Source organism: Ursus maritimus, unplaced genomic scaffold, assembly GCF_017311325.1.
Source record: "Ursus maritimus isolate PB19 unplaced genomic scaffold, ASM1731132v1 scaffold_3, whole genome shotgun sequence".
Lineage (NCBI taxonomy): Eukaryota > Metazoa > Chordata > Mammalia > Carnivora > Ursidae > Ursus > Ursus maritimus.
In genome coordinates, this window is record NW_024425563.1 from 29,085,985 (window position 1) to 29,113,591 (window position 27,607).

Here is a 27,607-nt window from a genome sequence, read left to right on the forward strand (position 1 = left end):
CCTCTTCCTTTATGATCCATTGAAAATCAGAATTAATAATCAGAATCATACATATTAAAAGTGTGCTATGCAATGTTGCCTCTGGTATATAACAGTATTTGGTGCAAGATAACAAGCTCCAAGTGAAATAGAGATACCTACATGGCGGCGTGAAGTACAGAGGTCGCAGACCAGTAAAGGTTTACCAAACTTGCCGTACCAAAGAGCAGAGGGAGCCCTCAGTGAGTTGGTCTTTAGCACAACTTCAGAGATGTCAATGAGCTGCCAAATGTCTACTGAAAAATGGACATGCTGTCCCTTTCAAACTGGCCTAATGCCAAATGTGCAAAGTGTAAAGCCATGAGTGACACAAGAGCAAGAGGCAATTTTGGGTCAGTGATCTTGGTCCAGCTTCTCCCAAAGAGAAGACGGCAAAGTGAGTCTCCTAAATCTCCCCTTCATCCACATATCCCAGTGCTACCGGCTACCACTGCCCTTCCTCTCCATCTTGCCAGCGGCCAGGCACAAAGCCCTACACAGTATATACATATCCTCGGCACACTGACAAGCTTGTTTCTTACTTTTTAAGAAATGCCAAGTGGGAGGAAAATTCCCTAGTTTCCAACCAACAAATTATATACTGAACAGCAGATATTTTTTCCCACGTTGAAGGAAACGGAGCAAGCTATGCTATCATTTTCCAAAAACCTCCATTTGATTTTGGCTGCGATTTGTTAACTTAGAGATTTATGTCTCACAGGCAGAGCAGTGAATTTTATGGTTAGGTCAAGACTGTGTAGGTGATTGCCACATTTGCATGATTCGGCAGTTTCCATGAGGTTCTGACTGGTCTGCGATGGTGTCTAAAATTCTTACCAATAGAATTATTCATTTGGGTTGAAGTATGTCCTGGGGGGGTGGTGGGGAGTACATCTGAAACAGGAGAGCATAGCAGCACTAATTAATTTATTAAATTAGCTGGCTCTGGAGAGCAGAGGTAAGGTCTGAGAACATGTAAGAACTGGGCTTTGAGGCAGGAAATAAGAACTAAGCAGGATGCAGAAAGACAAAGTCACATACAGACCAGCAGAAGGGTACTTGAGTACCCAATGGACAGTATCCGGCTGTGGGTGCTGAAGAGAAGAAAGATAAATATTCTTTCACTTAAAATGATCTGTGGTGGGGGCAGGGGTATGGAATTCATTGGGCTTTATCATAACCAATCAAGTTGTTTTTGTCTATCCAATATCCCTTTCTTCCCTTGGGGATCAGTTCTCTCTCCACATGGATCTGGTGTAATAGCCAATCAGAGTTCCCTGCCTCCTCCAGCCATCTCTGGCTATTACAAGTTGAATTGTGTCCCCTTGACATTCATATGTTGAAGACCTAAGCCCTAGTACCTCGAATGTGACTGTATTTGGAAAAAAGGGTCTTTGAAAGAGATGATCAAGTTCAACTGAGGTCATTAGGGTAAAGGCAGGAAGAGGTGAGGACAGTTAAGTGTGCTGTTGAAGGGACAGCGGAAGGAGGAGTTTGGCTTGAGCAGAGTTAGGTTGAGGGAATAATGGGAGACCTGGCAAGAGCGAAGACTGCCTCAGCCCTTGGGGGCCTTGAATACCACGCTGAGGAGTTGGGCAGAGTGACATCGTTAAGAAAGCAGGCTCCAGACTCATAGTGCCTAAGTGCACTTGTTAGATGCGTGATCCTGGGAAATGTACCTAATTTCTCTATACTTGAGTAAAAGAGAAATAATAGTATCTCCTTTATGGAGATACGTTGCGAGTACTGAATGAATAAATATATGTATGTTTATATGTAAGAATATATTTTTAAAAACATTGTTAATATACATTTTATATATGGATATTATATACATTGGCAAAACATATAATAATATAAATTAGATTATGTATAGCATGTACAAGGATTACTCTTCTTTCATTTTTAATGTAAACACTTTTCTGTGCCAATAAATATAGATTTCCATCATTTTAAATGTCTTCGTAGTTTTCCACTGATAAATATGCCGTAATTTGTTCACACTTCAAGTGTCTATTACTCTAGTATGTAAAAATTGTATATTAATAGGGAAGTATAAAGAAGTATGTAATTGCACTCCATTTACATTTTCCTTTCTTTTTGTTTATCTTTATTTTCTAATCTTTTCATAATGAATGTATCTTACCAAAGTCATAAAGACATAACGAAAAGGAAAGGCAAAAGGTATTTTAAAAATGCATGTTTGATCATTCTAAAAATTTTATTTCTGTTTTCATTAACTTCCCTCCCATAGGTGGCCAAAAACCTGAACAGGATACAGGAAGGAACGAGAAGAACATTTCTAACTTTCATACTTGGACAAATAGAATCATGACCATATTTCCCACCCCCAGTGACTGCTATTAATGCTCTCTATTCTAAAGCTCCTTATCTAAAGCTATGATTCCCAGACTGAACTCTTGCTGGGGTCGATAGGTGTCAGGAAGTTGCTTCTAGGGGCCACCAAGAGGATGAAAAAACAAGAGCAAAGGAAAGGATGAAGAGAGTAGGATCCTACCCATTATTGATCAAATCAGTTCCATTTCTTTGTTAAATAGGGTTTCTGAGATTTTTTTTTTAAGGTTTAGAGTTTAAAAAGAAAAATAATCCACGTAACATTCACTGCATTCTAGATCAATGCTCTATCTTTCTGATTTAGGTTTTCTGGCCATATCTCAGACACCCTGGCATTCACAGTTTCCACAGAGAAAAAGTGCTAAAGCACAATAGTCAGCAAGAAGTATTGGATTTCCTCTGCTCTGAATGTAGGACCATTAAGATGAAGAAAACTGCCCAGAGAGTTAGTCTACATGAAGTACTAAAACAGTACTGGGTAGGAAAGAGAAAGAATTCTCACTACTATCTTCCTACTCCATCCTTCTGGCAGTCTGCACTTAGCTTCTCCTCTAAAGAAACAGTGAACAAATATTTAAAGAACTTTGAGTTGAAATGGTACAAAAATAGGAGCCTACCTTAGGGAAGTACATGTCCATGTCTGGCCTGCATGAATGATCAAGGAACTGTGAGAGAAACTGATAAGCTTGTCCTTTTAGAAAGCACTAAGGTCTTGAGTCTTTTGGCTGCAGTGGAACTCGCCTAGAAGTTGAAACTACCTTATGTAAATTATTGGCATCTTTCTGCCTTGCATATATGTAATAGTGTAACAGTTCTCTAGTACTCTCATAAGTGCAAATACCTTCTTACTTAAAATGGGTAATTCTACCTTGGAGGGATGTGACAGAATTTTCAAATTTGCCTGCCCCCATCCCTTGCCTCAAAGTATCAATTCAACATTGAGGCTGTAATGGGTAAATGGATGAATCCATCCAAGCTTTGCCAAGACCCTCTGATGCTGGGTAGGGTTCTCCTTCATAGCCCTGATCACTTCCATTAACATCCTCTCTGGTCTTTCATTTAAAAATACTAGAGTGGAGGCGCCTGGGTGGCACAGCGGTTAAGCGTCTGCCTTCGGCTCAGGGCGTGATCCCGGCGTTCTGGGATCGAGCCCCACATTAGGCTCCTCTGCTATGAGCCTGCTTCTTCCTCTCCCACTCCCTCTACTTGTGTTCCCTCTCTCGCTGGCTGTCTCTATCTCAGTCAAATAAATAAATAAATAAAATCTTTAAAAAAAAATAAAAATAAAAATACTAGAGTGGCTTTTATATACCAGGAAATATTACCATGCACTGAACTTGAGAAGTGAAAAATAAGGTCCTGCCCTCAGGGAGACTCAGTCCTTGTGGGAAGACAAACAAATACAATTGACAGCTAAGATACCATGTGACTTGGCTATAATGGAGGCTGTCATATGGTACAATGGGAACACAGAGGAAAAAAAGTGTCAATCCCCAAAAATTGACTTCACTTGGAAAATACGCTTGAGTAACAAAATACACAAAAACGTTCCTAGTCATTATTTCTGGGTTGGTGAATTCAGGATCTTTATTTTCTTCTTTATACTTTCTTCATTTAAAAACAATACGCTCAATTTGAAAGGAATGTGTCCTTGTCTCACCACTTGACTTTTCTGGGACCTACAGCTGAATGACAGATTAAGCACCATTCCTGGTATCTAACTTGTTTCGCCCAAATGATGGCTGGCTAAAACTGCTGCAGACATTCTTTTACAAACCCCAGCCACACCATCAGCACATTCTGCTGGCTCTTCCTTTGAAATACACCCCGACCACAGAGGAAGAGGGTCTTCTCTACCTACAGAGAATTAAACAGAGCATTAAGAACTACAATTTACTTCCATCAGCCTTAGGAGGCATGGAAGTTCCTCCTACATCTATAATGCAAGTGCTAGGCACAGTTCTTCAATTTTGTGCATGTGTGTGTGTATGTTCTCATAAGTATTTTAGAGAGAAATTAGGACAGGCTGCTTCAGGGGCCACTAGCCAGCAGTGGTGGTAGTAGTGGTTGAGCTGACAATTGCAAAGTAGTATGATTTTTCTTTCCATTTTAGCAAGTGAGGAAGACATCCTCAGGAAAAACAAAACCAAAACCCCCCCAGCAAACTCATATGATTTCCTCCAGTGTTTGTTATGTAGAAGCAGAAAAGTCAGGTTGTAGGATTTTTCTATAATTGGTGGCTTAAGGGCTGGTGTGGAAGAAAAAATACAAATGTTGCCAAGTGCTTGTAGGGAAATATTTCAAGTGGCAGACTAAGTGGTCCAGGCCTGGTAAGAAAGGAATTATGACCAAAAATGGCTGACAAAGAAAGTAACAGAATCAAGAGTACTAAAAGTGTCATTTGAGGTTCCAGCTTCTGGCATTGAAAAAGTGCAAACGCCAGAAAGATTGATGATAAAGTCATGAATCAGTAAGCTTTCAAAGATGGGGTAGTGCTAGGCTACCAAGCAAGGCTACCAAAGTTGGATGCTGAAGTTGATGAGAAATGAAAGTCATGGATTTGATGACCACTGGATGGGACCCGAATCTCAGTGGTAGGCGAATTTTATAGGGATGAGAAACATGAGGGAGTTTTCCCTAAGTTTCTCACACTGCAACATTGTTGAGGTACATCTGGGGGATGCCATGTGGTACTGCTTTGTACTTTCCCATGTCTTCACCTCCTCTTCTCTTCTTGGAGACCAAATGGCTTATGTTAAAGAGCCTATAAATTTGATGGCAGGCCAAATCTGAAAATGTGTAGGTTATCTGACCTCTCAAGCTTCTGAATTTGCTATGAATTTATTTAAGTCACACCCCAGGTCCCTGACAACATTTGCATGTGTGACTTCTGTTCTAGATAAAATCTAACTTTGGATCAAGTCAGAGCATCAGAGAGCTGGCCCTCAATGTTTAGTCCCTAGACAGACTGCTATGAGAAGTTCTAATAAACTTGCTTTATTTATGAAAGGGACGGGGGAAAGATAACTCTGGCCGGAGTCTCAGTAATGGAGTGGATTTTTCCAGGCAAGAAAGGAAGGGGGGAGGGTATGAGGGAATGCTGGCTTGAACTAGACTGGTCATGATAGAGATAGAGAGAGTAGATGGATCCAAGTGGCTTTGGAAGTGGATGGCTTGACGATAAACTGAGTGGGAATCTGAATGCACTTCTAGAAATTCTACCAATTAGAAATTCATTGGGTTTGCAAGCTTCCTTTATAAAAATGCAAATACATCTAAGAGGCTTATGACTGGGGTAAGGGTGTAATTTAGTCTGAATTAGTTCCATCAGCTTATTTTCTGCTATCACCTAGCTGAAGTCAGTCATACTAAAGAGATCAGTTTTACTTGGGGAAAGAATGTTTTACATAAAGGATGTACTCATGTGTGGGACAGGAGGTGGAAGTCTTTGGAAAGACAGAAACATGAAGGAACACACAGGAGACACAGAGAGGGGATGTCATCATTTGAGAGGACAAAGAACAAGCAAGCTGGCCTTCTCTGAAAGTTTGCCTGGTTGCCTTGTAGAGACAAGTCCCCAGTCTTTAACAAGGACAATGTTCCCATTTCTTGTAGACTTGTTTGAAGGAGAATATTTCTTCAAGTTATAGCAAACGGGAGGGAAAAAAATGAAGGCAACAAAAATCCTCAAATGGTGTTAAGCATTGACAATTTCCATATTGCTTTGTTTAAATCCAAGCTAAGCTACGCAACTACCTGACAATATTTCGTGCATATCATATGATAAATAGGAATTTTTAGACCTGGAATATTAAAAACAATCATCAGTGCCCCATGAGATAAATAACTATTATTGATCAATACTTAAAAATAATTTCAATTGTTATTTTAAAGATATGTTTTATACTTGGTAGTAAACATCTATAAATTTTTAAAGTCCAGTCTTTCTTAGATATAACAAAAGATTATTTTTTTTATTGTTTTCCTTTTTCTTCATGCACCTACATGTTACTATAAAAATGAGGACACAGATCTGAAAGTGTTCCAAATGCTACCTTTGCATCAAGTCTGGGTACATTTCAAGCTTCACGTGAAAGCCAATGCTGATAGCTAAGATAAAACTACTGGAAAGAATGAGCAATGCCCCCAAATTTGGCACGCTTTTAACCAGGGCTTGCTGGATGATGATACTGCATAAAAAAGAACAAAACAACAACTCACAACCCAAGTAAAACCATTCTCTGATGTCTTGTTTTGTATTTATATCTCAAATATGGGAAAGAAATCCTTTTTATCTAAAAAACAAACTTGCTAAAAAGGAACAAAAACATTAGCCAGAAATTTCACCCAATTAAAGTTATGAAACTTTTTTTTTTCAAAAGGCAAAGCATTAAATGGCAAGGTAAAAATAAATCTCTGTGCTAGCCAGTAAAAATTCCATGGCTTTGTACCTTTCAAAGTGAGTCACAAGTCTAATGGCAGGTACATTCAGTTTGGTTATGGAACGGAACAGACTGTGTTAATCTCACATGCTGTCTTCAAACACTCCTCTACCTCTGACCCAATCTCTGTCCTGCTACACACGCACGGTCCCAACCACGTTCACCAGTATGGTCAGCCCTCCTCTCTTAGCATTGCTATCTCCACCTACTGCTTAAGATAAAGCCTGGGACAGCATGTCTGTATGAACAAAAGGCACAGTGGAATCATGGAATCTCAACATTATTAATCCTTGCCAAACATTGCATTTTTATAGACAAGGAAACAGAAGCACTACTAGGCTTTAAATCTTGCTCAGAATTATTATACATTGATTAAGCTTCAGAGCTAGAACTTGTCAGGTATTCTTCTCTGAAACTATTGGGAGACACTTCTCCATGCATCTTTCACATTTCTGTACATTTTGCAAACAGAGGCACTGACAATCTTTGTTCTGAACTATCTTTTCGAAGATATTTATATAGCAGATAGCCTTGAAAAATAGAGATGGTGTCTCACTCTGGAGCAAAGAGAAGGTTTTGTCCAGTATAACAAAAATAATGTCTCTCTCTGGAGCAAAGGGCAGACATGCTCACTGCCCATTATAAAACATTCTAACTCCTGAAGCTCAGAGCTCCTCTACTGAAACGCAGACCACTAAGTATACAAGTGTCACCTAGCCCACTTTGCATCACCCTGTGGGAACTGGGATTCAGTGAACCAGTGCAAATGCTGGTAGTCTGCCTACTGCTGTTGCTGTAAATAGTAGAGTTGTTTGTCTCTGACCCTGGAGTCTCATATCTTCTGCCTGTGCCCTGGGAAACAGTGGCAGGCAGACTTGTGAGCTTGGAAATAGGGTGAAGTCTCAAACCCTTCACGGCTTTTGCCAGAAACACAAAATCATAGTGATAATCAATCATATAAAGAGAAAAAAATATTAAATACTGTGAGTCCTGTTGCTTGATGTTTTGAATCTAGGATGATCCATTTACCATTGTTGGAGCACTATGTGTTAGGTATGATATATAATATGCTTTATTCTTCAAATCCAAATATATATATATATATATATTATATATATATATATCCTACTATGTTTTTAAAATTAAACTTATGAAATGGGTTTTATTAGCCTCACTTTATAGATTAAAAAAAGTAAACAGAAAAACCAACTACCTCTGAATCATAGAGCTAACAGGTGGCAGAGCAAAAATTCCTGGTTTCAAAAATTTGTGTCTCGTCTACCTCCAAATGAAACACAGCCTAAAATGGCACAGGCCATGTTGGCTTTAAATAAAATGGCTCAGTTGTAAAGTAGTTTGCTTAGTTTTACTATCTTATCTCTTTAACAGTAGTATATATTTAGGTACTAACATGTTGCTATCTAAACTGTATTCAATATTAAATGTTCACTTTTCACAACAAATAGAATGTTTTTAATCTTGTGAATACTGAGTTTATATCACAAAGTATATATTCATAGCAACAGTCTACAACAAAATCTATTGTTTACAAAGCTTAAATCAGAAAATAATGCTGTGGCCTTATATGCTGTCCTCTAAAGCTACACATCTAAGAAATTATTTTCAGCTAGAGACAGATAACATGATAGGAGAAATACTTTTATTTAAAAGGCTATATATTCCATGCAATCATCCTGCTAGCCACAGAGCTAAATAGAAAATTAAAACACTAGACAGAGTGGAGAAAATTTAAACACATTATCTCTAGAACCTTTAGAGGTTCTTGAGGAAAAAATAACATTTAAAGCAAAAGAAGACAGTTAAAACCTTCTTAATTGCAGATAAGCAAAATATAAAATATGAACTTATGTAAGAGTTGTTTGGGGAATTTTTTTAAAAGTGGTAACCCATTTCTGGGTATAAATAAGCTTTTATTCCTATGATTCTACATGTTCTGCTAATTTCAAAGCAAAAGAAACTTAATATTTTGAATCAATCATTTTGAAATGTAAGTAGCAACAAAGAAAAACATACTTTAAAAATATGCAGGCTCTGTTCAAAATGGAAACAAAATTTTTCCTTCAAATTGACTAAAGGATCCCTAGATACTTACTAATAATATACTAATGGAAGTAATTATTTTACTTGCATCTCACAAAAACATATTTTTTTATAAAATAAAAAAACTACCCAGCTGGAAGTTTACAGAAACAAAATGAAACAGAACTTAGAGATTATGGAGTCAGTTACAATTGCTATATAAAAACAATAACTATAGAACCAAGTTTAGACAGCTATTTTAAAATTTTAGACGAATACCTTAAATTTAAAGTTGAGTTGTTGATTCATTTTTACTTTATTTTATTTTATTTTTATTTTTAGAGAGAGAGAGAGAGAACAAACAGGAGGGTCAGAGAGAGAGGGAGAGGCAGACTTTCTGCTGAGCAAGGAGCCCGACGTGGGGCTCGATCTCAGAACCCTGTGATCATGACCTGAGCCAAAGGCAGATGCTTAACCGACTAAGCCACCCAGGCGCCCCCATTTTTACTTTATTTTAATCCTTGACGAAGTACAGTAGAAGACTGTAATCTTTACAACAGGACGTACCAATGTGGTGTATGTTTTGTGTGGAAGCAGAAACTCCACAGAAAACCCCATGGGATGTGAGGTTTCTGATCCCACTACGACACCCATTAAATTTTTAAAAATAGAATTGAAGCTCTGAAGATCTCAATTGTAATTATATAGTGAAATACTTTCTAGGGGCACAAGCTGTTTAACATTAAATGGATTTTAAACAAGAAATTTGAGGAACCCTTTCACTCATGGGTTTTAAAGTAAGCTGTAATTTGATCTATGAAGACTCACAGACCATCTGATTTTTTTTTTCACCTTGAGAATCTATGAGAAAATGAGATGGTAATTTTTGTCCCAAATTTCTAATGTTGTCAAGACATGGAATTTACTCATTCAGTATCCCGTCTGAAACACACAGAGAAATTGAGGGAATTTCAAAAAGCAGAAACAAATTTGTTAAGATCAGAATTACTTAATCATTGGGGTGCCTGGGTGGCGCAGCGGTTAAGCGTCTGCCTTCAGCTCAGGGCGTGATCCCGGAGTTCTGGGATCGAGCCCCACATCAGGCTTCTCCGCTAGGAGCCTGCTTCTTCCTCTCCCACTCCCCCTGCTTGTGTTCCCTCTCTCGCTGGCTGTCTCTGTTAAATAAATAAAATCTTAAAAAAAAAAAAAAGAATTACTTAATCATGAAGTAATATATTTTTTAAAACCTTGCTTTATATAATTAAGAAGTATTTTAGTAATTATAATAATTGCTTTTAAAATAAAACAGCAATTATTTTAAAGACAAAGGAAGAAAGAAATATTCACCTAGAAAGTTAGAAGGCAAAACTGAAAGAAAGAATACCAATGTTACGCTTGTATTCCTTTTTATCAGGATCTCCACATGGGCAATACCTTGTGGATTCTGGAAGATTTGTGATAGTGGAATGATAGAGGAACTAAATATGAGGATCTGAGATCTCATTATTCAGTATCTGCTGAAGCAGCCTACATATCTCACATGTTTATGCATAGGGAAGCAAACTAAAGATTACCTGGAAATCTTCTAATTATTTGACATAATCCTTCTTTTCTGCAAAGCTGATGCTGTATATCTGGTAATATGTTTACCTGAAAGGAGTAAAAAGATTCTAGTGAGTTAGACATTCATAAATGCTAAAGAAAAAGGAAATGCAAAAACCCACAGGGTAGAGCTGTGAACTATTGTCTACCCTGTCTACACCCTACCTTCAAATCTCTGTTGAATTCAAATCCAGAACAAAAATGTGGTTTAGTTGGTAATATAAAACAAAAACTTGCCCTTGGAAATTTTTAAAATATTTGAGAATACTTCTGAAAACCTTATTTCAAAGCCATGATATGTGTAAAACTAAAAGGAAATACTTATGTCCTTATGGCAAATAGAGTAATACAAATAACTTGACCGGTTGTCGATTATGCCTTGGCAGAAAATAGCACTAAACGTACCTCAAAACTAACTAAACTCTGAAGTTCCAAAGGCCCTCAGTGATTTGAATCACAAACATTCAGTGGAAATTCAGTGCTAATCCTGTTTCAAACTTTAATATATCGACTTCACTTCACATTGAAGGGCATTATTGCTTCCAGATATAAAGTCCAGTCACTGCAAAACTGTCTTCTAACAAAAATTTGTTCTTAGAAAGCTTCATAGACGTTAACATAAATTCAAATATGTATTTTAATTGTAAAGAAAAGACACAAACTGGGGAGGGGGGTGGGGGATTCGGATAGACCGGTGATGGGTAGTAAGGAGGGCACATATTGCATGGTGCACTGGGTGTTATACGCAAGTAATGAATCATGGAACTTTACATCAAAAACTAAGGATGTGCTGTATGGTGACTAACATAATAAAATAAAAATTATAAAAAAAAAAGATTGGGTAGTAAACTTTGGGAGTATAACAAAAGAGAAAAAAAAAGAAAAGACACAAACAGATTTAATTCTTCCCTTCACTTCTGAATTTACAGACTGATTATCTGGCTATTATCAACCAAATTCCAAAAAGAATGTCCCACATGGCAAAGCCTTGTTAAAACCAACAGAAAGAGATCATAGTAAATTAGCTTGCAAATCAGATTCACTTCTGAGAATTTATTGATTACTTTCAAATTAACTCACTCTGAACTTATCAAGTATTATAGTTTCTCCACTGTGTCCTACTGACGAGGCCCTTTAAAAAGAATTCAGCTGCAGTTGAAAAGAGCAAACCAGAAACACAGGTTATCGTCCCACTTATGACATTGAATGAATGTTCTTGAATCGTGACCTTGAGCACATCACTTTGCTTCTCTCTTACACCTTTTTGGTCTCTGAGTTCCACTGTCTCACTAAGGTTTTTATCAATTCAGTAATTCAATCATCAGTTGTAGTTTTTACAAAATGATTTGCTTAGAGTGCTCTGAAACAGTGCATTGATTAAACATTCTCCAACCCTTGCCATCTTGTTAACTCTATTCATTCAGTCAGCAAACAGTGAACTTCAGCCCACGGCGTGTCCTCAGAACCAGCTCCTGTGAATCTGCGGGAGCAACAGTGTTACATACCCAAGTTTGAAAGTCTCCAAAGATACCAGAGTCGGAGTCCCTTACATTCTTATGGCACTGGGAGTGCAAAGGCTGTCAACTATAGTACACTTTAGATGTTAGGAGGTCTATATTTCCCAAATTCAAAAATGAGAAAGTTCAGAAACTAAAAGTAGAAAACAAAGAAGAGTTTTCAGAAGGTCCTTAAGTTTAGGATTCAGACTTGCTAAAAAAGGCTAGAGGAAAGAGATAGAATACTGCAAAAGTATGGAGAAACTGCACTAAAGGTTGTTTTTTTTAAAAAAGATAATACACAAAGAAACTTTCTAAATTAGATTGTCAAAGGCTTTAAAAGTCAATAAACTTGACCCATTTCTCCCCACATCAGGCAAAATCATTCAGTTGCTATTGACTATGTGGAAGTTTTCATAGAAGGACCCAGAAAGAAAAGTAGCATTAGGTAAGTATCATTAAAGGTTATGTGTGGACAAGGTCCAGTTTAAAACTTTCTCCCACTTTTCGAAGAGCTCAGAGCACATGTGCTGTTTTAGCAGTTGCTTAGAGCATCTGTGAACTGCTGTCCCACCCTATACAAACTGAAAGGAATACCAGAGTCCTGGTCTAATGGATGACCATAACTGAACTCATGGGACAGAAGACTTCGTATAGATCCTGCAAAGACAGAGTACAGTTTGCAGAGATTTCCAGCAGAAGTGTAGGTCGTTGTGACCCATCAGAGAGGTGACTTTCTGCATGAGACCTGAGGTCAGAAGAAAAAACTGACTCAGGATCAACAAAGCACTTGCTTCAAGAAAGCAGGACCAAGCCAGGGGAAGCAACTGCCCTCAGACTTCTGCCTTCTATGTTTCCATCCCCCATTCAATGACCTCTTCCCGTGTTCCTTCCTCTAAAGCACATCTTTGGAATTCACAGAGTCTCAACAGATGATATAACCAAGGTGACACGTGACACCAGAAATACCATTTCCATTCTACTCTGTAACAGAGCACCAAACTAAGCAGTTAAACTGAATAACTTGGCACAAAGAAACATATTCAAGGGCTATGCGTCATATAGCTACAGCAAATCAACTATATTACATGTATTTTCCATGTATTTTCATTGTTAAACCTAATAATCCTCTTCTATATTCTAGTGCTTGCTTTTTACTCTTATGTTTAGGTACACCATAAAATATATAAGATTTGCATCATTATCAAAAGGAACGTCAAAGAAGTTTTAACTTGGATCAGCTGACTTTTATACAATGAGCTTCTCCAGCTTAACACTGCAATATTATTTTTTAATAGGCTTTATTACTTTCAGGTAGTTTTAAGGTTCACAGCAAAATTCAGCAGAAGGTACAGAGATTTCCCATCTACCCATTGCCTCTAAACATACACAGCCTCCTTCAAAATAACCACCCCACCAGAGTGGTACCTTTGTTATACTTATGGAATCTACACTGACACATCATTATCACCCAAATACTTATTTTCGATATATAATGCTTTTGAGATGGGTTTGAATGCTTTCCATACAGATATACATATGTATATGTTTCATATAAGTTGCTATTTTTCTTGGCATAAAACCTTTCATGTCTTCGAAAGGATTAAAATGCATATGGAAAATGATAATGATGTTTGAGCCCTGGGATATTTCTGAGATCAAACTGAGAAAAAGGAAATGTACATTTAGAAAGGTTTCAATCCCCACATACCTTCCACAATCCTAATCTCTGGGTAATCTATATCTAAACTGTTTCTATTACATATTACCAGAAGCAGAAGTAAAAAAATCATTCTTTTTTTTAAAAAGATTTTATTTATTTATTTGACAGAGACAGCCAACAAGAGAGGGAACACAAGCAGGGGGAGTGGGGAGAGGAAGAAGCAGCCTCCTAGCGGAGGAGCCTGATGTGGGGCTCAATCCCATAACGCCGGGATCACGCCCTGAGCCTCAGGCAGACACTTAACAACTGCGCCACCCAGGCGCCCCTAAAAAAATCATTCTTGTTTTGAGACACAGTTCATTAATAAGAACAAGAGTCTATCAATTATAAACATTTAGAAAGTGTTTATAAACTAAAACTGAGACTACAGTAATACCATGAACTCGTTAAGGAGAGTAGACATTTGAATTTGGACTATTTATAAAGTGTAAGAAAAGACCCCGGGAAAAAAATTGGGAAGGCTCACCGTGAACACTGAGAGTGACACACATTTCACACTGTACCTTAAGGGACCGTTCCTTTTCTTCATTGGATTGGTACACAATTTTATTGTTTATTTTATCAAAACTCAGATGTTCTCCAAAAGCTGTTCAGTATCGTTCACAAGGTTGAGAATTAATGACAGGAAGAGTCGTTATCTCCTTGTCTCTCCCATGCAATTATCATTCCATCAAATTCACCTGAAAATGTGCTCAAATGCTTTATACCAAGAGCCATTTCAGTAGTTCTCAGTGCTCCAAGTACTAAAAACAGCATCCTGGTTTTAGGGACTGCTAATCCTACAAACATTTAGAGCTAGAAATGAATCCCTCTGCTCTTGAAACATTAGAACCTTTCCGTTAAAGGTGAAATACAGCCCCAGTTACTAAACTTAGTGTTACCCCAAATAGTGGACCTCACTTCACTTTCAGCATCACAGGGACCAACACAGTTTTAAAATCATGTTCCTCTCCTTCTGACTAGAGAGACTCCAGGCCTTTCATTTTTTATAACAAATTTTCTGATCTCTTTGATTAAGCACTTAGATTCCAAAGCTCTGATGTGATGAGTAATCCTAATTAGAGCAGGGGGTCTTTCTTTGTTCATCTAAGAATCCCCAACAAATCTGAAGCAACTGCTGTTCTGAATATTTATGTTGACATAAATAAGTCATGGTTCATAAAGCTTCAAATTATTCATGCTCTAAAGTGACAGTTATCTAATATGTATCATTCAGAACTTATGAATTCTTTAAGAATATTCATTAGCATAGGCTGTAAATGCAGTCTTAAATATTTATTTAGAAATACTGTATAGTGATGTGGTTAGGAAAACAAAATTTGAAGTTAAACTGCCTGAGTTTGAATCCCGGTTGCTTCATTTATTAGCTAGGACTTAGGCAATTCTCTTAATTTTTCTGTGCTTCAATCTCTTCATATGTAAAGAATGAACATAAATATGTGAGCACTTAGAATGATGCGTGGCACCAATAGTAGGCCTTGGCAAGGGATTGGTGAGTAGGAGTGGAGAGAGTACTTATCTCCCTGGCTGCTTCTTTGCAGGGCTGTGATTTGGCAATGGCTGCATTCCCCCTACTTGATAGCAGTGATCCTTCTGTCTTGGCCCCAGCTCTAATTAGGTTTTGCTAACCACCCCTTCTATATACCCTTCTTTAGACCAAGGGTAGTAAAATCTTACAAGGCTTCTGATCCCTGGGGGTCTCTAATCTTTTTTTTTTCCCCTAATCTTTTTTTATTAGATTTTCTCTAATCATATTTCTCTTATTTTGTCAAAACCTCAGTAAGTAGCTGCTTCATTAGTTTCTCTTCAGTTAAATCCTTTCAAGTATGGCATTTGTCTTCTGCTTGGGGGTTGGTGGACACTCACAGGAGGACTGGGGACTTTATCCTGTAGTTGATATAAAGCCATTCAAGATCTAAGTGCAGGAGGAACCAGGTTAGTTCAGCATTTTATTTTTCATCAAATATAACTGTGGGCAGGATGGATTTCAGGGGCAAAATACTTTAGAAAAAAGCAGTAAGGAGGATTCTACAATTTACTTGGTAAAATAAGGTGACTGGTCACACTAAAAGTAGTGAGTATGGATATCTGAGAAATAAGATACTTGAGAAGTATTTAGGAATTAAATTCCTTAGTACTGGTAATTGACAGAATGAAGATGACAAAGGAGAGAAAGAGATCACAGGTGAAGGCCAGATTTCTACCTTAGGAAGTGACAGAGTGGTTGATCATGCTTATTACCGATAGAACAGAAGTCTTGCCGAACAACCTCTACGACATCGGCCAAAGCAACCTTTTTCATGACACATCCCCAAAGGCAAGAGAAACAAAAGATAAAATGAATTTATGGGACTTCATCAAGATTAAAAGTTTCTGCACAGCCAAGGAAACAGTCAGAAAAACTAAGAGGCAGCCCACGGAATGGGAGAATATATTTGCAAATGACACTACAGATAAAGGACTGGTATCCAAGATCTACAAAGAACTTCTCAAACTCAATACACGAGAAACAAATAAACAAATCAAAAAATGGGCAGAAGAAATGAACAGACACTTTTCCAATGAAGACATACAAATGGCTAACAGACACATGAAAAAATGTTCAAAATCATTAGCCATCAAGGAAATTCAAATCAAAACCACACTGAGATACCACCTTACGCCAGTTAGAATGGCAAAAATAGACAAGGCAAGAAACAACAATTGTTGGAGAGGATGTGGAGAAAGGGGATCCCTCCTACATTGTTGGTGGGAATGCAAGTTGGTACAGCCACTCTGGAAAACAGTGTGGAGGTCCCTTAAAAAGTTAAAAATTGAGCTACCCTATGATCCAGCCATTGCACTACTGGGTATTTACCCCAAAGATACAGACGTAGTGAAGAGAAGGGCCATATGCACCCCAATGTTCATAGCAGCAATGTCCACAATAGCTAAATCGTGGAAGGAGCCGAGATGCCCTTCAACAGATGACTGGATTAAGAAGTTGTGGTCCATATATACAATGGAATATTACTCAGCTATCAGAAAGAACGAGTTCTCAACATTTGCTACAACATGGACGGCACTGGAGGAGATAATGCTAAGTGAAATAAGTCAAGCAGAGAAAGACAACTATCATATGATTTCTCTCATCTATGGAACATAAGAACTAGAATGATCAGTAGGGGAAGAAAGGGATAAAGAAAGGGGGGGTAATCAGAAGGGGGAATGAAACATGAGAGACTATGGACTATGAGAAACAAACTGAGGACTTCAGAGGGGAGGAGGGTGGGGGAATGGGATAAGCTGGGGATGGGTAGTAAGGAGGGCACGTATTGCATGGTGCACTGGGTGTTATACACAACTAATGAATCATCGAGCCTTACATCGGAAACCGGGGATGTACTGTATGGTGACTAACATAATATAATAAAAAATCATTAAAAAAAAAAAAAAAAAAAAAAAAAAAAAAAAAAAAAAAAAAAAAAAAAAAAAAAAAAAAAAAAAAAAAAAGAAGTCTTGCCGAGCGACTGAATGCAAGAGTAGGAGTGATTTAGCAGGGAACATACGAGCTAGTTTTCTCCATGTTGAGTCTGAGGTGTCTGTGTGATAGAAAAGTGATGTTTAACAGGCAGTTATACATGTGAGCCTGAAGCCTGCGAAAATGCTTGAATTTTAGTTGTTACTTCTGGGAATTATCAACCACCTTGGGAATGGTGTTAAGGAGCGCAGACATCTAAAGTATGAGCGGAGGAAAGGAGGCTATGAACAAAACAGAGAAGGAATGGTCAAAGATTTACAAGAAGGAAAAAAAAATCATGGACTCAGCCCAAAGGCCAAGGGAGTCCTGAGTTACAGGGAGGAAGGAGATATCAAGAATGTTAATTTCAAAAATATCGAATAATCAGGGTAGCTACTACAATACTATTTCACTACTGAGAAATAGCTACTAATTTTGATGCTTTTCTCACATATAAAATAATATTATGGACCAAGAAATGCTGGTGCTAATATCCAAAAGGGCTGTTAAAATCTGTGAACATTTTGAAAAGAATATTTACCTTTTGATGTAAACCTAAATGGCACACATCTTCCTTGGATATGCAAGGTTTTCCACCAGCTTTCCTAGAAGACAGGCAAATGAGCAGATCCCAAGAGCCCAAGTCACCTAATAGCAAAAGAATATCGAAAAACAAATAATTTTTATCAGATTTTTGAAGGCACCATTTTTAGATTTAAGAATGTTTTTATTTAAATCCTAAAACACAAGAAAAATGACTCTGAACATATTTAAAGGCTAATATTTGAAGTAACTGAAATTTTCAACTTTTCTAATTTGGAAACATTTTTATATTTAGTATTATATCAGGGAAAATTCACTTATCTAAAACGATGTCATAAAACTCCTTTAAAAGACTAAAAGTTAAATGTTTTAAGTCACTATTTTTATAAATTTGTGAAGTCTTATTTGGAGATTGGGAGGAAAGATGATTATAAAGTCTTTTAAGATAAGGGGCGATTGCAAAATCAAATAATGATAAGAAGTCAAAACACCAAATATTTTGTTCTAGGTTTTGGTATCACCATCACTTTTCACAAATCTTAAACAGCTACAGTTTTATAAGATTTCTTACAAAAAATCAGTTGTGGTGAGCAGAAAATAAAATTCAATGAAAATTTTTTAAAAACCCAGGTTTTATCTTAAAGGAATTTGTGGTCTAGTTATAGACAACAGAGTTGAGCTCAAAATACAGAGTATAACATGGACCGAAATAAATGATATTTCAGCTATTTACCAAGGACAAAGCTCTTTGCCAATAAATCCTAGTAACTTGCAAAAATAATCTCAGAAGAGTACATTCTTGCATAATACTTGAACATTTGAAAATTAACATTTGTGTGTTATGAGTTTATTTTCCCTTACTCTATTTGATTTATTTATTTTTTATCAACATGTCTTGCATATAATTGGTGCTTTAAACATATTTGTTAATTGAGGGGCGCCTGGGTGGCTCAGTCTGTTAAGCATCTGCCTTCTGCTCAGGGTTCTGGGATCTGCATCAGCAGCGGGGATCCCTGCTCAACAGAAGTCTGCTTTTCTCTCTCCGTCTGCCTGTCCCTACTCCCCCACCCCCAGACACTCTCGCACATCCTCTCTCTCTCAAATAAATAAAATCTTAAAAAAGTATTTGTTAAATGAATGAATAACTAGCCCATGATAGGGTAGTAAACATGCTACTTCAGAGACAATATAGAAGTAGGTATCTCAAAAATAATCAGAAAAATAACACTAAATAATGTGTGAAAGGATTGATATTACTTGGGAAACTTCCCCATTTTGGGTGGAAATCTACTTTTAAAAAATTAAGCAATTTCTGTACACATGGCCTGTTTTGTTGATCAGTCCTGAGATATGTTCCATTGGTAACTATTTATGCCAGACCTCGCAAGTCATCTCTTGCATTAGATATTAGTGGCATCTAAAAAGCTAGAAAATAATCAAATCCTGTCTTTTAAAAAATTTTCCCAAAAGAATGTCTCACTTGAACCCATAATGCTTTCAAAGAAGCGCTTTATAGAAAAAAACAAAGAAAGATTGATAAGGAAGAGTGACCTATGACTATCAGGAATGACATTTCACTCTGCACTAAACAAGTCCTTTACATTTTGACAAGCTCTGTGCTCTCTGGGCTATTGGTTCCTCTGTTTGTAATTGTCCTGTTCCTAGAAGAGAGACCTCTCTGCCAAACAAAGGAATCCAGATGACTGAACTCAAGTTAACATATGAGCTCTTGTCCTAGAGCTTCTCCGTTTGCTCGATGTATCTCAAGATGCTGGAATATAGCACAACAGTTCAAAGGGACATGGAGAAATGATGCAGTTGATTTAGGGGTGTGAGAAATCTCTCTATGTAATAGCCACCAGGCCTTATAAGCTTGAAAGGTCTATGCTGTTCCATGCATCCTCACTTTGAAGGAAACTCCAAATGGATTCCTAGAGCCAAAACCAAATGCTCTATGATGATTCCACTACTGTACTGAAAATGTGCACCTGGCACTTTCAGCCAAAACCTTTTGATATGGATTCAAAAGGGAAAACACAATGATGGTTTCATTCAATATTATTTCTAGCCCAAGAAACACTAAAACTCTAGAAGAAACCTCCTGACATAATATACTCAACCAAATATTTTAAGAAGACAAGGATATACAAAGAGAGGATTTCAAATCATGAACTGTATTGTTTGAGCATTAAAAACACAGTATGTTTTATATTCCTCCAGCTCTGACACATGCCCACTTCACTACCCAAGGCATACACACAATTTCTCAATTTGATTACAATATATATATTTAAGCCTTAAATGTTTAAAACTGGAAGACATGTTTAAATAATTCAAAACATTTAATTTATTAAGAACCTCCTATGAGCAGGACATCGTACTGGAATTATGAGTGTAAATAGCAAAAAAAAAAAAAAAAAAAAAAAAGTACAGTCACTGCCCTCAACCATCTATGAGAGACCTGAACATTAAAAATAATTTAGGAAAACTTATAAAGTGCCATACAGTTTCTTGACATTCATAAGAGTTACCCCTTACCTCTCAAAAGTATTTAACAAATATTTTAAATTTAAAATTAATATTTCAAAAATACTTTTATGGCACATATATTGGCCCTTAAAATGAAATAGGGTATAGCCAAAAATTTCAAGTAATCTCTCCAGATACTTCTTGCCTAATTCTTGCCACCAGTCTGAAAAATGCTAATTGTTTCCACTCAAAATTCCTATTGTTACCCTCACTGAGTCCTACCTCAAACTTCTAAATCTCTATTTCCTAGTTAAATCTCGAGTTTAGTGGAAATGGGTATTTTAAATAAACAGATTCAAGCTTATAATTTAGTGCATATTTCAATGTATTATTTCATTCAGTCTTAGTAATAATGACAAAAATAAATTTTAAAAACAAAAACAAAAAAAATCACGAGCAGACCTTTTCACTTTCTCTTCATTTCCATCTCCAATTTTAAAAGTCAACTCCCTCCCCTGATGCCCGCAGCCTCTTTTTAAAGAAAAAGCTTTATTTGTTTTATGAGGGGCACCATGTTTTCAAACTTGGTTTAAAAAACCCCAAAAGCCACACAGACATTAGAAGCAGGGCAGAGAGAAAAAGGCACATTCACTAGCTGAGTAAATCACATTCAGAAGTCAACCTTGGAGCATTTGGGAAACAAATTGGTGCCTCAGGAAAAAAAACTGCTAAATATTGTGGAGTTTTGGGGCCGTGCTCAACTAGCTGAAGGTAGGAGCATTTAGTAGACAAATGCCTGGGGGTACAGCAGAGGCTGCAGACTGCAGACACACAGGGAGGGTCCAGCCTGCAAGTGGGGTGCATTTGGCCTGTACTATTATTGTTTTGTTTTTGTTTTAAATTTTAAGTATTTGCCAAAATGCGAATGTCAGCATAATTCACATAAAAACCCAGATTTCTGCCTTCATTTGAAAACTTGGAGGCTGTGGCAATACTGGGTCCATATCCTACAAGGGAGAAGAGAGCCACTGACCTACAACCTCCCACATTTTCTCCTGTTTATGCCACGTGGCGCGGTCTGGCCAAGCCTGCCTGGCTCTGCCTCCCGGTCTGAGGCCTGGTGTAAAACACTGTGTGTCAGTTTTGCATGAATTGTTCATTCAGCAAGTTGATATTCCACGCTTTAGCTTTCAAATGAATTAGAGTTGTTCGTTAGGTAAATTGGTCTTGTTAAGATGACTGTAGGAAAATCGATATTTGGTCAGTTGGTCTTAAAAGGATGTCTGAACACACCCTTTGATCTCCAGATTTGGCCACCATGCTCTCCCACAAGGTTGAGTAAGGTCATTTCAACTCCAAAGACATTTTACTGGCTGTAAAAGTTGGTAAGGACTGAGGTCTCTTAGATTAGTTCTTTCTCTCGGAGCCTGAAAAAATCAGGAGTGGCCTGTGGACATCTTTTTCACTTATGTTTCTTCTCTCCAGTTGGACCGGTAGAGAGACCCAGATACCACTCCTAGGTGGGCCTGCTCTCATCTGTTTGTCATCCACAGGTTCTCTTTGGATTCTCTTTGGATTCATTCAGCCTGCCTCAGGGCTATTGCCATAGTTATGAGTAGCCTAGGACGGGCTTTTTTTTTTTTTTTTTAGGCACCGGGACACATTTTTTATGTTGGTCTTACTTGATGTATTTCTTCTGCCTTACAAGGTTGACATTATTAGAGTGTAAAAGCTAAGAAGTCAGATTTGGATTGGGGAAAAAAAACAGGCAAAGCCACCCTGAGACAACTTGGATGGTGGTTTCTTAGGTTTTCCGGGCAGAAGGAAAAGGAGACCTTTATATGATTCAGCCTAGCTCTTTAGAATATTGCACTAGGATTTGGGTGCCAAAGCCACACTAGTAAGTAAATAAACAGTAGTACTAGTATTAGTAGTGATGATATTAATAGTAAATCTCTCTCGAGCACTTACAGTAAGCCAGATACCATTCTAAGTATTTGTATTCATTCATTTATTCCACCCAATATCCTCCTGGATGTGATTATTCTCTTTTTGAAAAGCACAGTAAGGTTAAATAACTTTCAAGGTCAGCATCTAGTTAGTGGTGGGAAGAGAATTTAAACACAGGAAGTTTAGCTCCAGGGGCCATGTTCATGACCATTATATCATTATCCCTTCAAAAACCACCGAGGCAATAGAGAAATTCAGCTTTTGCTAACTTACGTACTCTAACTTATGCAGAACTTCCAATAACACTATAGGGTAGAAGTAATTATTCCACGCACTTCACAAGAGAGGAAACTGAGACAAAGAGGGATTACATAGGTTTGGTATTTTTCCAACTACTCTCTACTGCATCTATTTTCCTTTGGGACCTTACAGGTGAAAAGGACTGTAACAGGTATCTCAGGCATTCCCAGACCCTCGCCCAGCAATAGTGCCCCAAAACATTATTAGCTACCACTGGTAATTGAAGTAAGTAAAAATTTTATCTGTAGAAGGAGGGAGCACTCAACTGCACATGTACTCAAGAACTATAAATATTAACTTGGCCTCCACCTACTTTTGAAAAAAAAAATCTCTAAGAGTTTCTTAGATTTTTTGATAGTTAAAATGATTTCTTTCCCTGTCACAAAGAAATCAGAGCAAGACTAACTCCCAGATCGGACTAGCCAAGCCCGTAAATAGAGAGGTCATAGGACATTGTTCTAGGAAAACAGGATGTGGATGTTCTGTTCTCCATCTCAAAATTACCAAAACATGAAAAATCTATATAGGCTTCTCCCCATAAACTGTGGAACAAAATTGCTGATAACACCACACTATCATGCCTCCTTGGTGTTGGCTCAGATAGCAACAAAGACTCCACAGACAGGGTCCGGATTTATTAGTTCAGACATGAAATGGCGCTGATTTAGTTTTTATCCTTCTCTTCTTGTTCTCAGGAACCAACTAACCTCTCAGTGTTAAAAAATAAGAGCTATTTTTAAAGGTTTTGTTCTTGTTTTTGTTTTAATCCAGCATCTGCCCTATGGAGTGAGGGCTGTCTTTAGAATATTTCCAGTCTCTCAGAGGCAGGCTGCCATGTAAAGCAAACAATCATTTCCTGGCTCTCAAATGACCTCCCTCATTGATAAAGTCTATGGGTTCAGTAACTCAATCCAGAGAACAACAGAGAGCTCTGAGCTATTATCATTCATATAAATGCTGTATATTCTCAAGGAATGACAACTTCAGCTTTCTGGCACACAATGTAAAAATCTCAGAATATTAAGTCTATTCCTGCTTTGCTTTTCTTCAGAGCATTTACCATCATCTGACAGGTTATGTATGTCTTGTCTATGTGTTTATTGCCTGCCTGCCCTCCCCATTAGAATGTGAGCTCCATGAGGACAGGACTGTGTCTATTTTGATCACTGTTATTTCCTCAGTATCTACAACAGTGGCTGGGATTTCAGAAATGTTTGCAATATATTTGTATAACTAAATGTGACAACAGATCAACAATTAAAACTCAATCAAAAGCCAGTATATTGTGAAAATTAAAAACGGAAGTAGGGAGAAAAAATATTAAAGTAGTTTACAAAGAGAACCTAAAGATATATTTCGGTTCCTAGTAAGAGTAAGAGTGAAGTAAGCCTAAGAAAATAAAGTTAACCATTCCTAGCATTTAAAGAAATTATAAAAAGAAAGCAGATTCCCACTGCTTTACTTAATGGAAAATTTTTGTGACTACATACATCACATTGAACCAGGAAAGATTTATAAAGTCTGACTTGGAAAATAAACTTGTCCAAGAGCTTCCAAGATACATACCTATAAAAGCCAAGCCTCATTTACTTATTCACAGTATTAGACTGTTACATTCCATAAGGATACAAGTACGGTGATTTCCTAAAACGTGTGGGTTTTTTTTTTTTTTATCAAGAAATACTGAAGCGGTTTAAACTTTAAATAACAGATAATATTCCTTTATAATACAACATGTGAATATTTCATATAGTCACTGATTCAACTCTTTTTCTCTTCACAACTGGACTATGAGATTTTTACTGAATAACCATGTATTATTTTCCCTATGTCCACCCTTTATCAGAATTAGTAGATACTGTTACATTCATGAATATATTATCAACTTATTGATGACAAATTACGTTCTATGCCTGATAACACCATAAGATTGTTTGGTTATGTTAGCCATTGCAGATACCTGTATTGTTCCCAAATCTTTCAAGTTGCATTAACCAGTTCTCTTAACTGTATTCTTAATATGATGGATCTACAGAACAGTAACCCAGCACCCACAGTAAATTTTATTCACGACTTTTCTTTAAGGACAAAACCCATTCCCGTTCTTGTAGGTAACACTGATTATTGTAGACACTTAGTAGTGGTTTATTGGATTGACTACTGCAATTTTCAGAATTTAAGAGAAATCATATATAAAGAATCTTTAGATCTTCAATGATTATACAACATGGTCACAAAATCTAATTAAATCTAGTTCCTTACCCCAAAAGACTGGTCATGGGATTTTGCTTGTGATGCTTCTGGCTCCTTATCCTTTAAGAGCTGATGGTAAAAACTTTGTGTTTTACCACAGAGAAATTTTAAGCCATTCTCCCCTTGGTTTTCCAAATCCATGCTAGAAATCAAGCTTTCCTATCCTACTGTCTACCCTCTTTCTGCCCTGTGAGAGGTTGTGAAGATCAATGAGATAATTTCTGTGAGGAGTTTTGAGTTCCTGAAATTCTTCTGCTCTACTCATAAACTCAAGAAACCAATATTACGCTTAAACTTTTGCAAAAGTTTAAAAAGACTCCTGCTCTGAAGAAATTTTCCATTAAGAAGAGCTTGAAAGGAAATAGATCAGTTTATTCTTATGAAATAAACTGAAGAAACGTTTACTTTAGAAGGCTCCATAGGTTTTTTTAAACGATATTTTAAAAGATTTTCATGACACTTCTTTATCCTGCTGTTGAAGTGTAATCGAACATGTGTTTAAACTTTTACTGCTTTCAAGACTATTGTCTGTCTGGGATAAAACTCTCATTATAGCATTTTACCAAATTTCTAAATGTCTGGAATCCTCACCAGCTTAGAAAACCTTAAAAGAAATGAACACTGCAGCAATTTTAAAAATCAGACTACACCTCATGCCTAGATATTGGTTTCTAACATCTTCTCCAATAAAAGGAACCACAGGTCCTTAGAGAAATGGCTAATTCAAGGGGTTGGAATAGTAAATATATAAGATAAGCCTGGAGCATCATTGTGCCAGAACGTTAGGAAGAGCTCAAAAACAGACAAGGAAACAAACCAAGGCAATGATGGAAGTATGTCAAAGGACACAGGAGCCAATGGTCAAAACTGGAACAATGTGAGCAACAGAGTAAGTAATATAGGATTATAACCCAAAGTATCAAATCACTATCCATGAGTCTATGTTGATATAAACAAATGATTTGAATAAATAAATAAATAAATGAGGATGAAGAGACAAACCTTGCACGTAGGAAAATACCAAATAATGTCTGCGGCTACTGCAAACTCAAGGAGGTGGAGCACAACCTCCTGGTCCTTCTCTGTGAGCCAAACATAATGCCATCCTTCGGAAGAGTACAGTATGGCAACCAGAAGTAAAAGAATAACAGTAGAAGACCTGACAGACACTACCTCAGGCAAGTGATCAAGGTTAACACTGCCAGCGGTAAGTCATGTCGACAGTATAGAGCCTTGATATGATGTGATGAGAACTACATTTTACCTCTGTGCTCTTACTCCCGCAAACCATAACTCCAGTCTAATCATAGGAAAAACATCAGGCAAATTCCAATGCCGGGACATCAAAATACCTGACCAGTTCTCAAAGGTGCCAAGTTCATCAAAAACAAAGAAAGTCTGAGAAACCGTCACAGCCAAGAGAAGCCTAAGGAGACATGATGACTAAATGTAATGTGATATCCTGGATGGGATTTTGGAACAGAAGAAGGACATTATGTAAAAAACTAAGGAAATCTGAATACAGTATGGACTTCAGTGTTTAAAAATCCAGAAAGAACAAGTTCTCCAGAGGAAATAAGATGATTGTTAAGTACGTAGATGTAACTAGGCATAAAGTCTCACATACTAATTACATATCTCACTAAGTATTTTATACTCAGGATGTTGTATTGCAAACCCAATCAGCACTGCAATGCTGAAAGTGAAAAATAATTACTTTTTATGCAAGATGCATTCTCTGCTAATAAAAATTCCAGTGGATTTAAAATACAGAGGATTGAAAAATACATCAAGTTTGGGATTTGAGACCCTCCTGCTAATACATGCAGCTCCCCAAATTTCTAGCCCTTATTTACATTTGTTACTGTTTCTCTCTAAACTCAAATCCTCTGGTGGTTTTGTTTACATCCATTGCTTTAGCTATTCCTCCATTGCCATTGACTCCCAAATTTACATTTCTCTTCAATTCCCATGTTTCAGAGAGGCATTTCCAGTTACATTCTAACACCCTGCTAAACAAGTACAAATCTGAAGCAATTATCACCTGCTGAAATCTTGTCCCTCCTTCCACTTTTCTTATCATCAAAATTGTAGCCACTCTCTTCCTCAAGCTAGAAATCATAAGGTCATCTTCAACTTGTACTTGTCTCTCATCCCCATATCCCATTGATTTCCAATTCCCATCAATTTAAAATTAGAATTTCTTAAATATTTCCTGACTTTCCCAAAACCTATCACATTCTTTAAGCCCAAGATCTCACCATCTCTGCAACGTCTCCTAGTCTCCCTGCTTCTAACTCTTTTTCCTTCTCTAACCCCTCTATAGCCAGTCATCCTCCAAAAGCAGATCTTATCATTTCCGGCACAAGACAGATCAAATTCCTTAGCAAAGCAACCTAGGTCCTTTATGTCTGCCCTAACCTAGTCTTCTAGTCCCCTTTCCTCTCAAAGCAACACCCCACTTCCTCTTCTGCCACATCAACCCTTTGCTGGTCCCTGAGACTCCAAGCACTTACAGACATCTAGCATGCAGCTCATGCTGTTGAATGCTCTTCCCTCCAAAATCTGCTTGAGAGCTCATTGTTACATACCAAGTATTCTCCTTGCAAACCTGCCTAGATCCCCACACTCAGAATTGGCAACTTCCTTTTCCGTTCTGGAACATTTTATTTGCCCTTCATACTGCTTATACTTTATCTTATATTACAGTTAAACATGTGCATCCTTACTCCTCAACAAGGGTCTTTGGACCTGCAACATATGCATCAGCTGACAGCTCGTCAGAAATGAAGAATTTCAGCCCCCAACTTAGACCTTACCAAATTAGAATTTGTCAATAACAGGATCTCCAGGTGCTTTGTATCTGCGTGTATGTGTGAGAAGCACCCATATATTCCCAGGCCCTCCACAGTTCCCT

General features: G+C 37.4%; 1 protein-coding gene across 2 annotated transcripts in view; it reads right to left on the reverse strand.

The window, feature by feature from the left end:
- The window catches only part of CPED1 (cadherin like and PC-esterase domain containing 1), a 265,116-nt gene that overhangs the window by 191,788 nt on the left and 45,721 nt on the right, over positions 1 to 27,607 (reverse strand). For both annotated transcript variants that reach the window (XM_008705809.2, XM_008705811.2), the window contains exons 3-4: positions 17,717 to 17,823; positions 10,430 to 10,505 (exon numbers count right to left, since the gene is read on the reverse strand). In XM_008705809.2, coding sequence (XP_008704031.1) covers positions 10,430 to 10,505; positions 17,717 to 17,823 — 183 coding nt within the window. The remainder of the gene's footprint in view (positions 1 to 10,429; positions 10,506 to 17,716; positions 17,824 to 27,607) is intronic.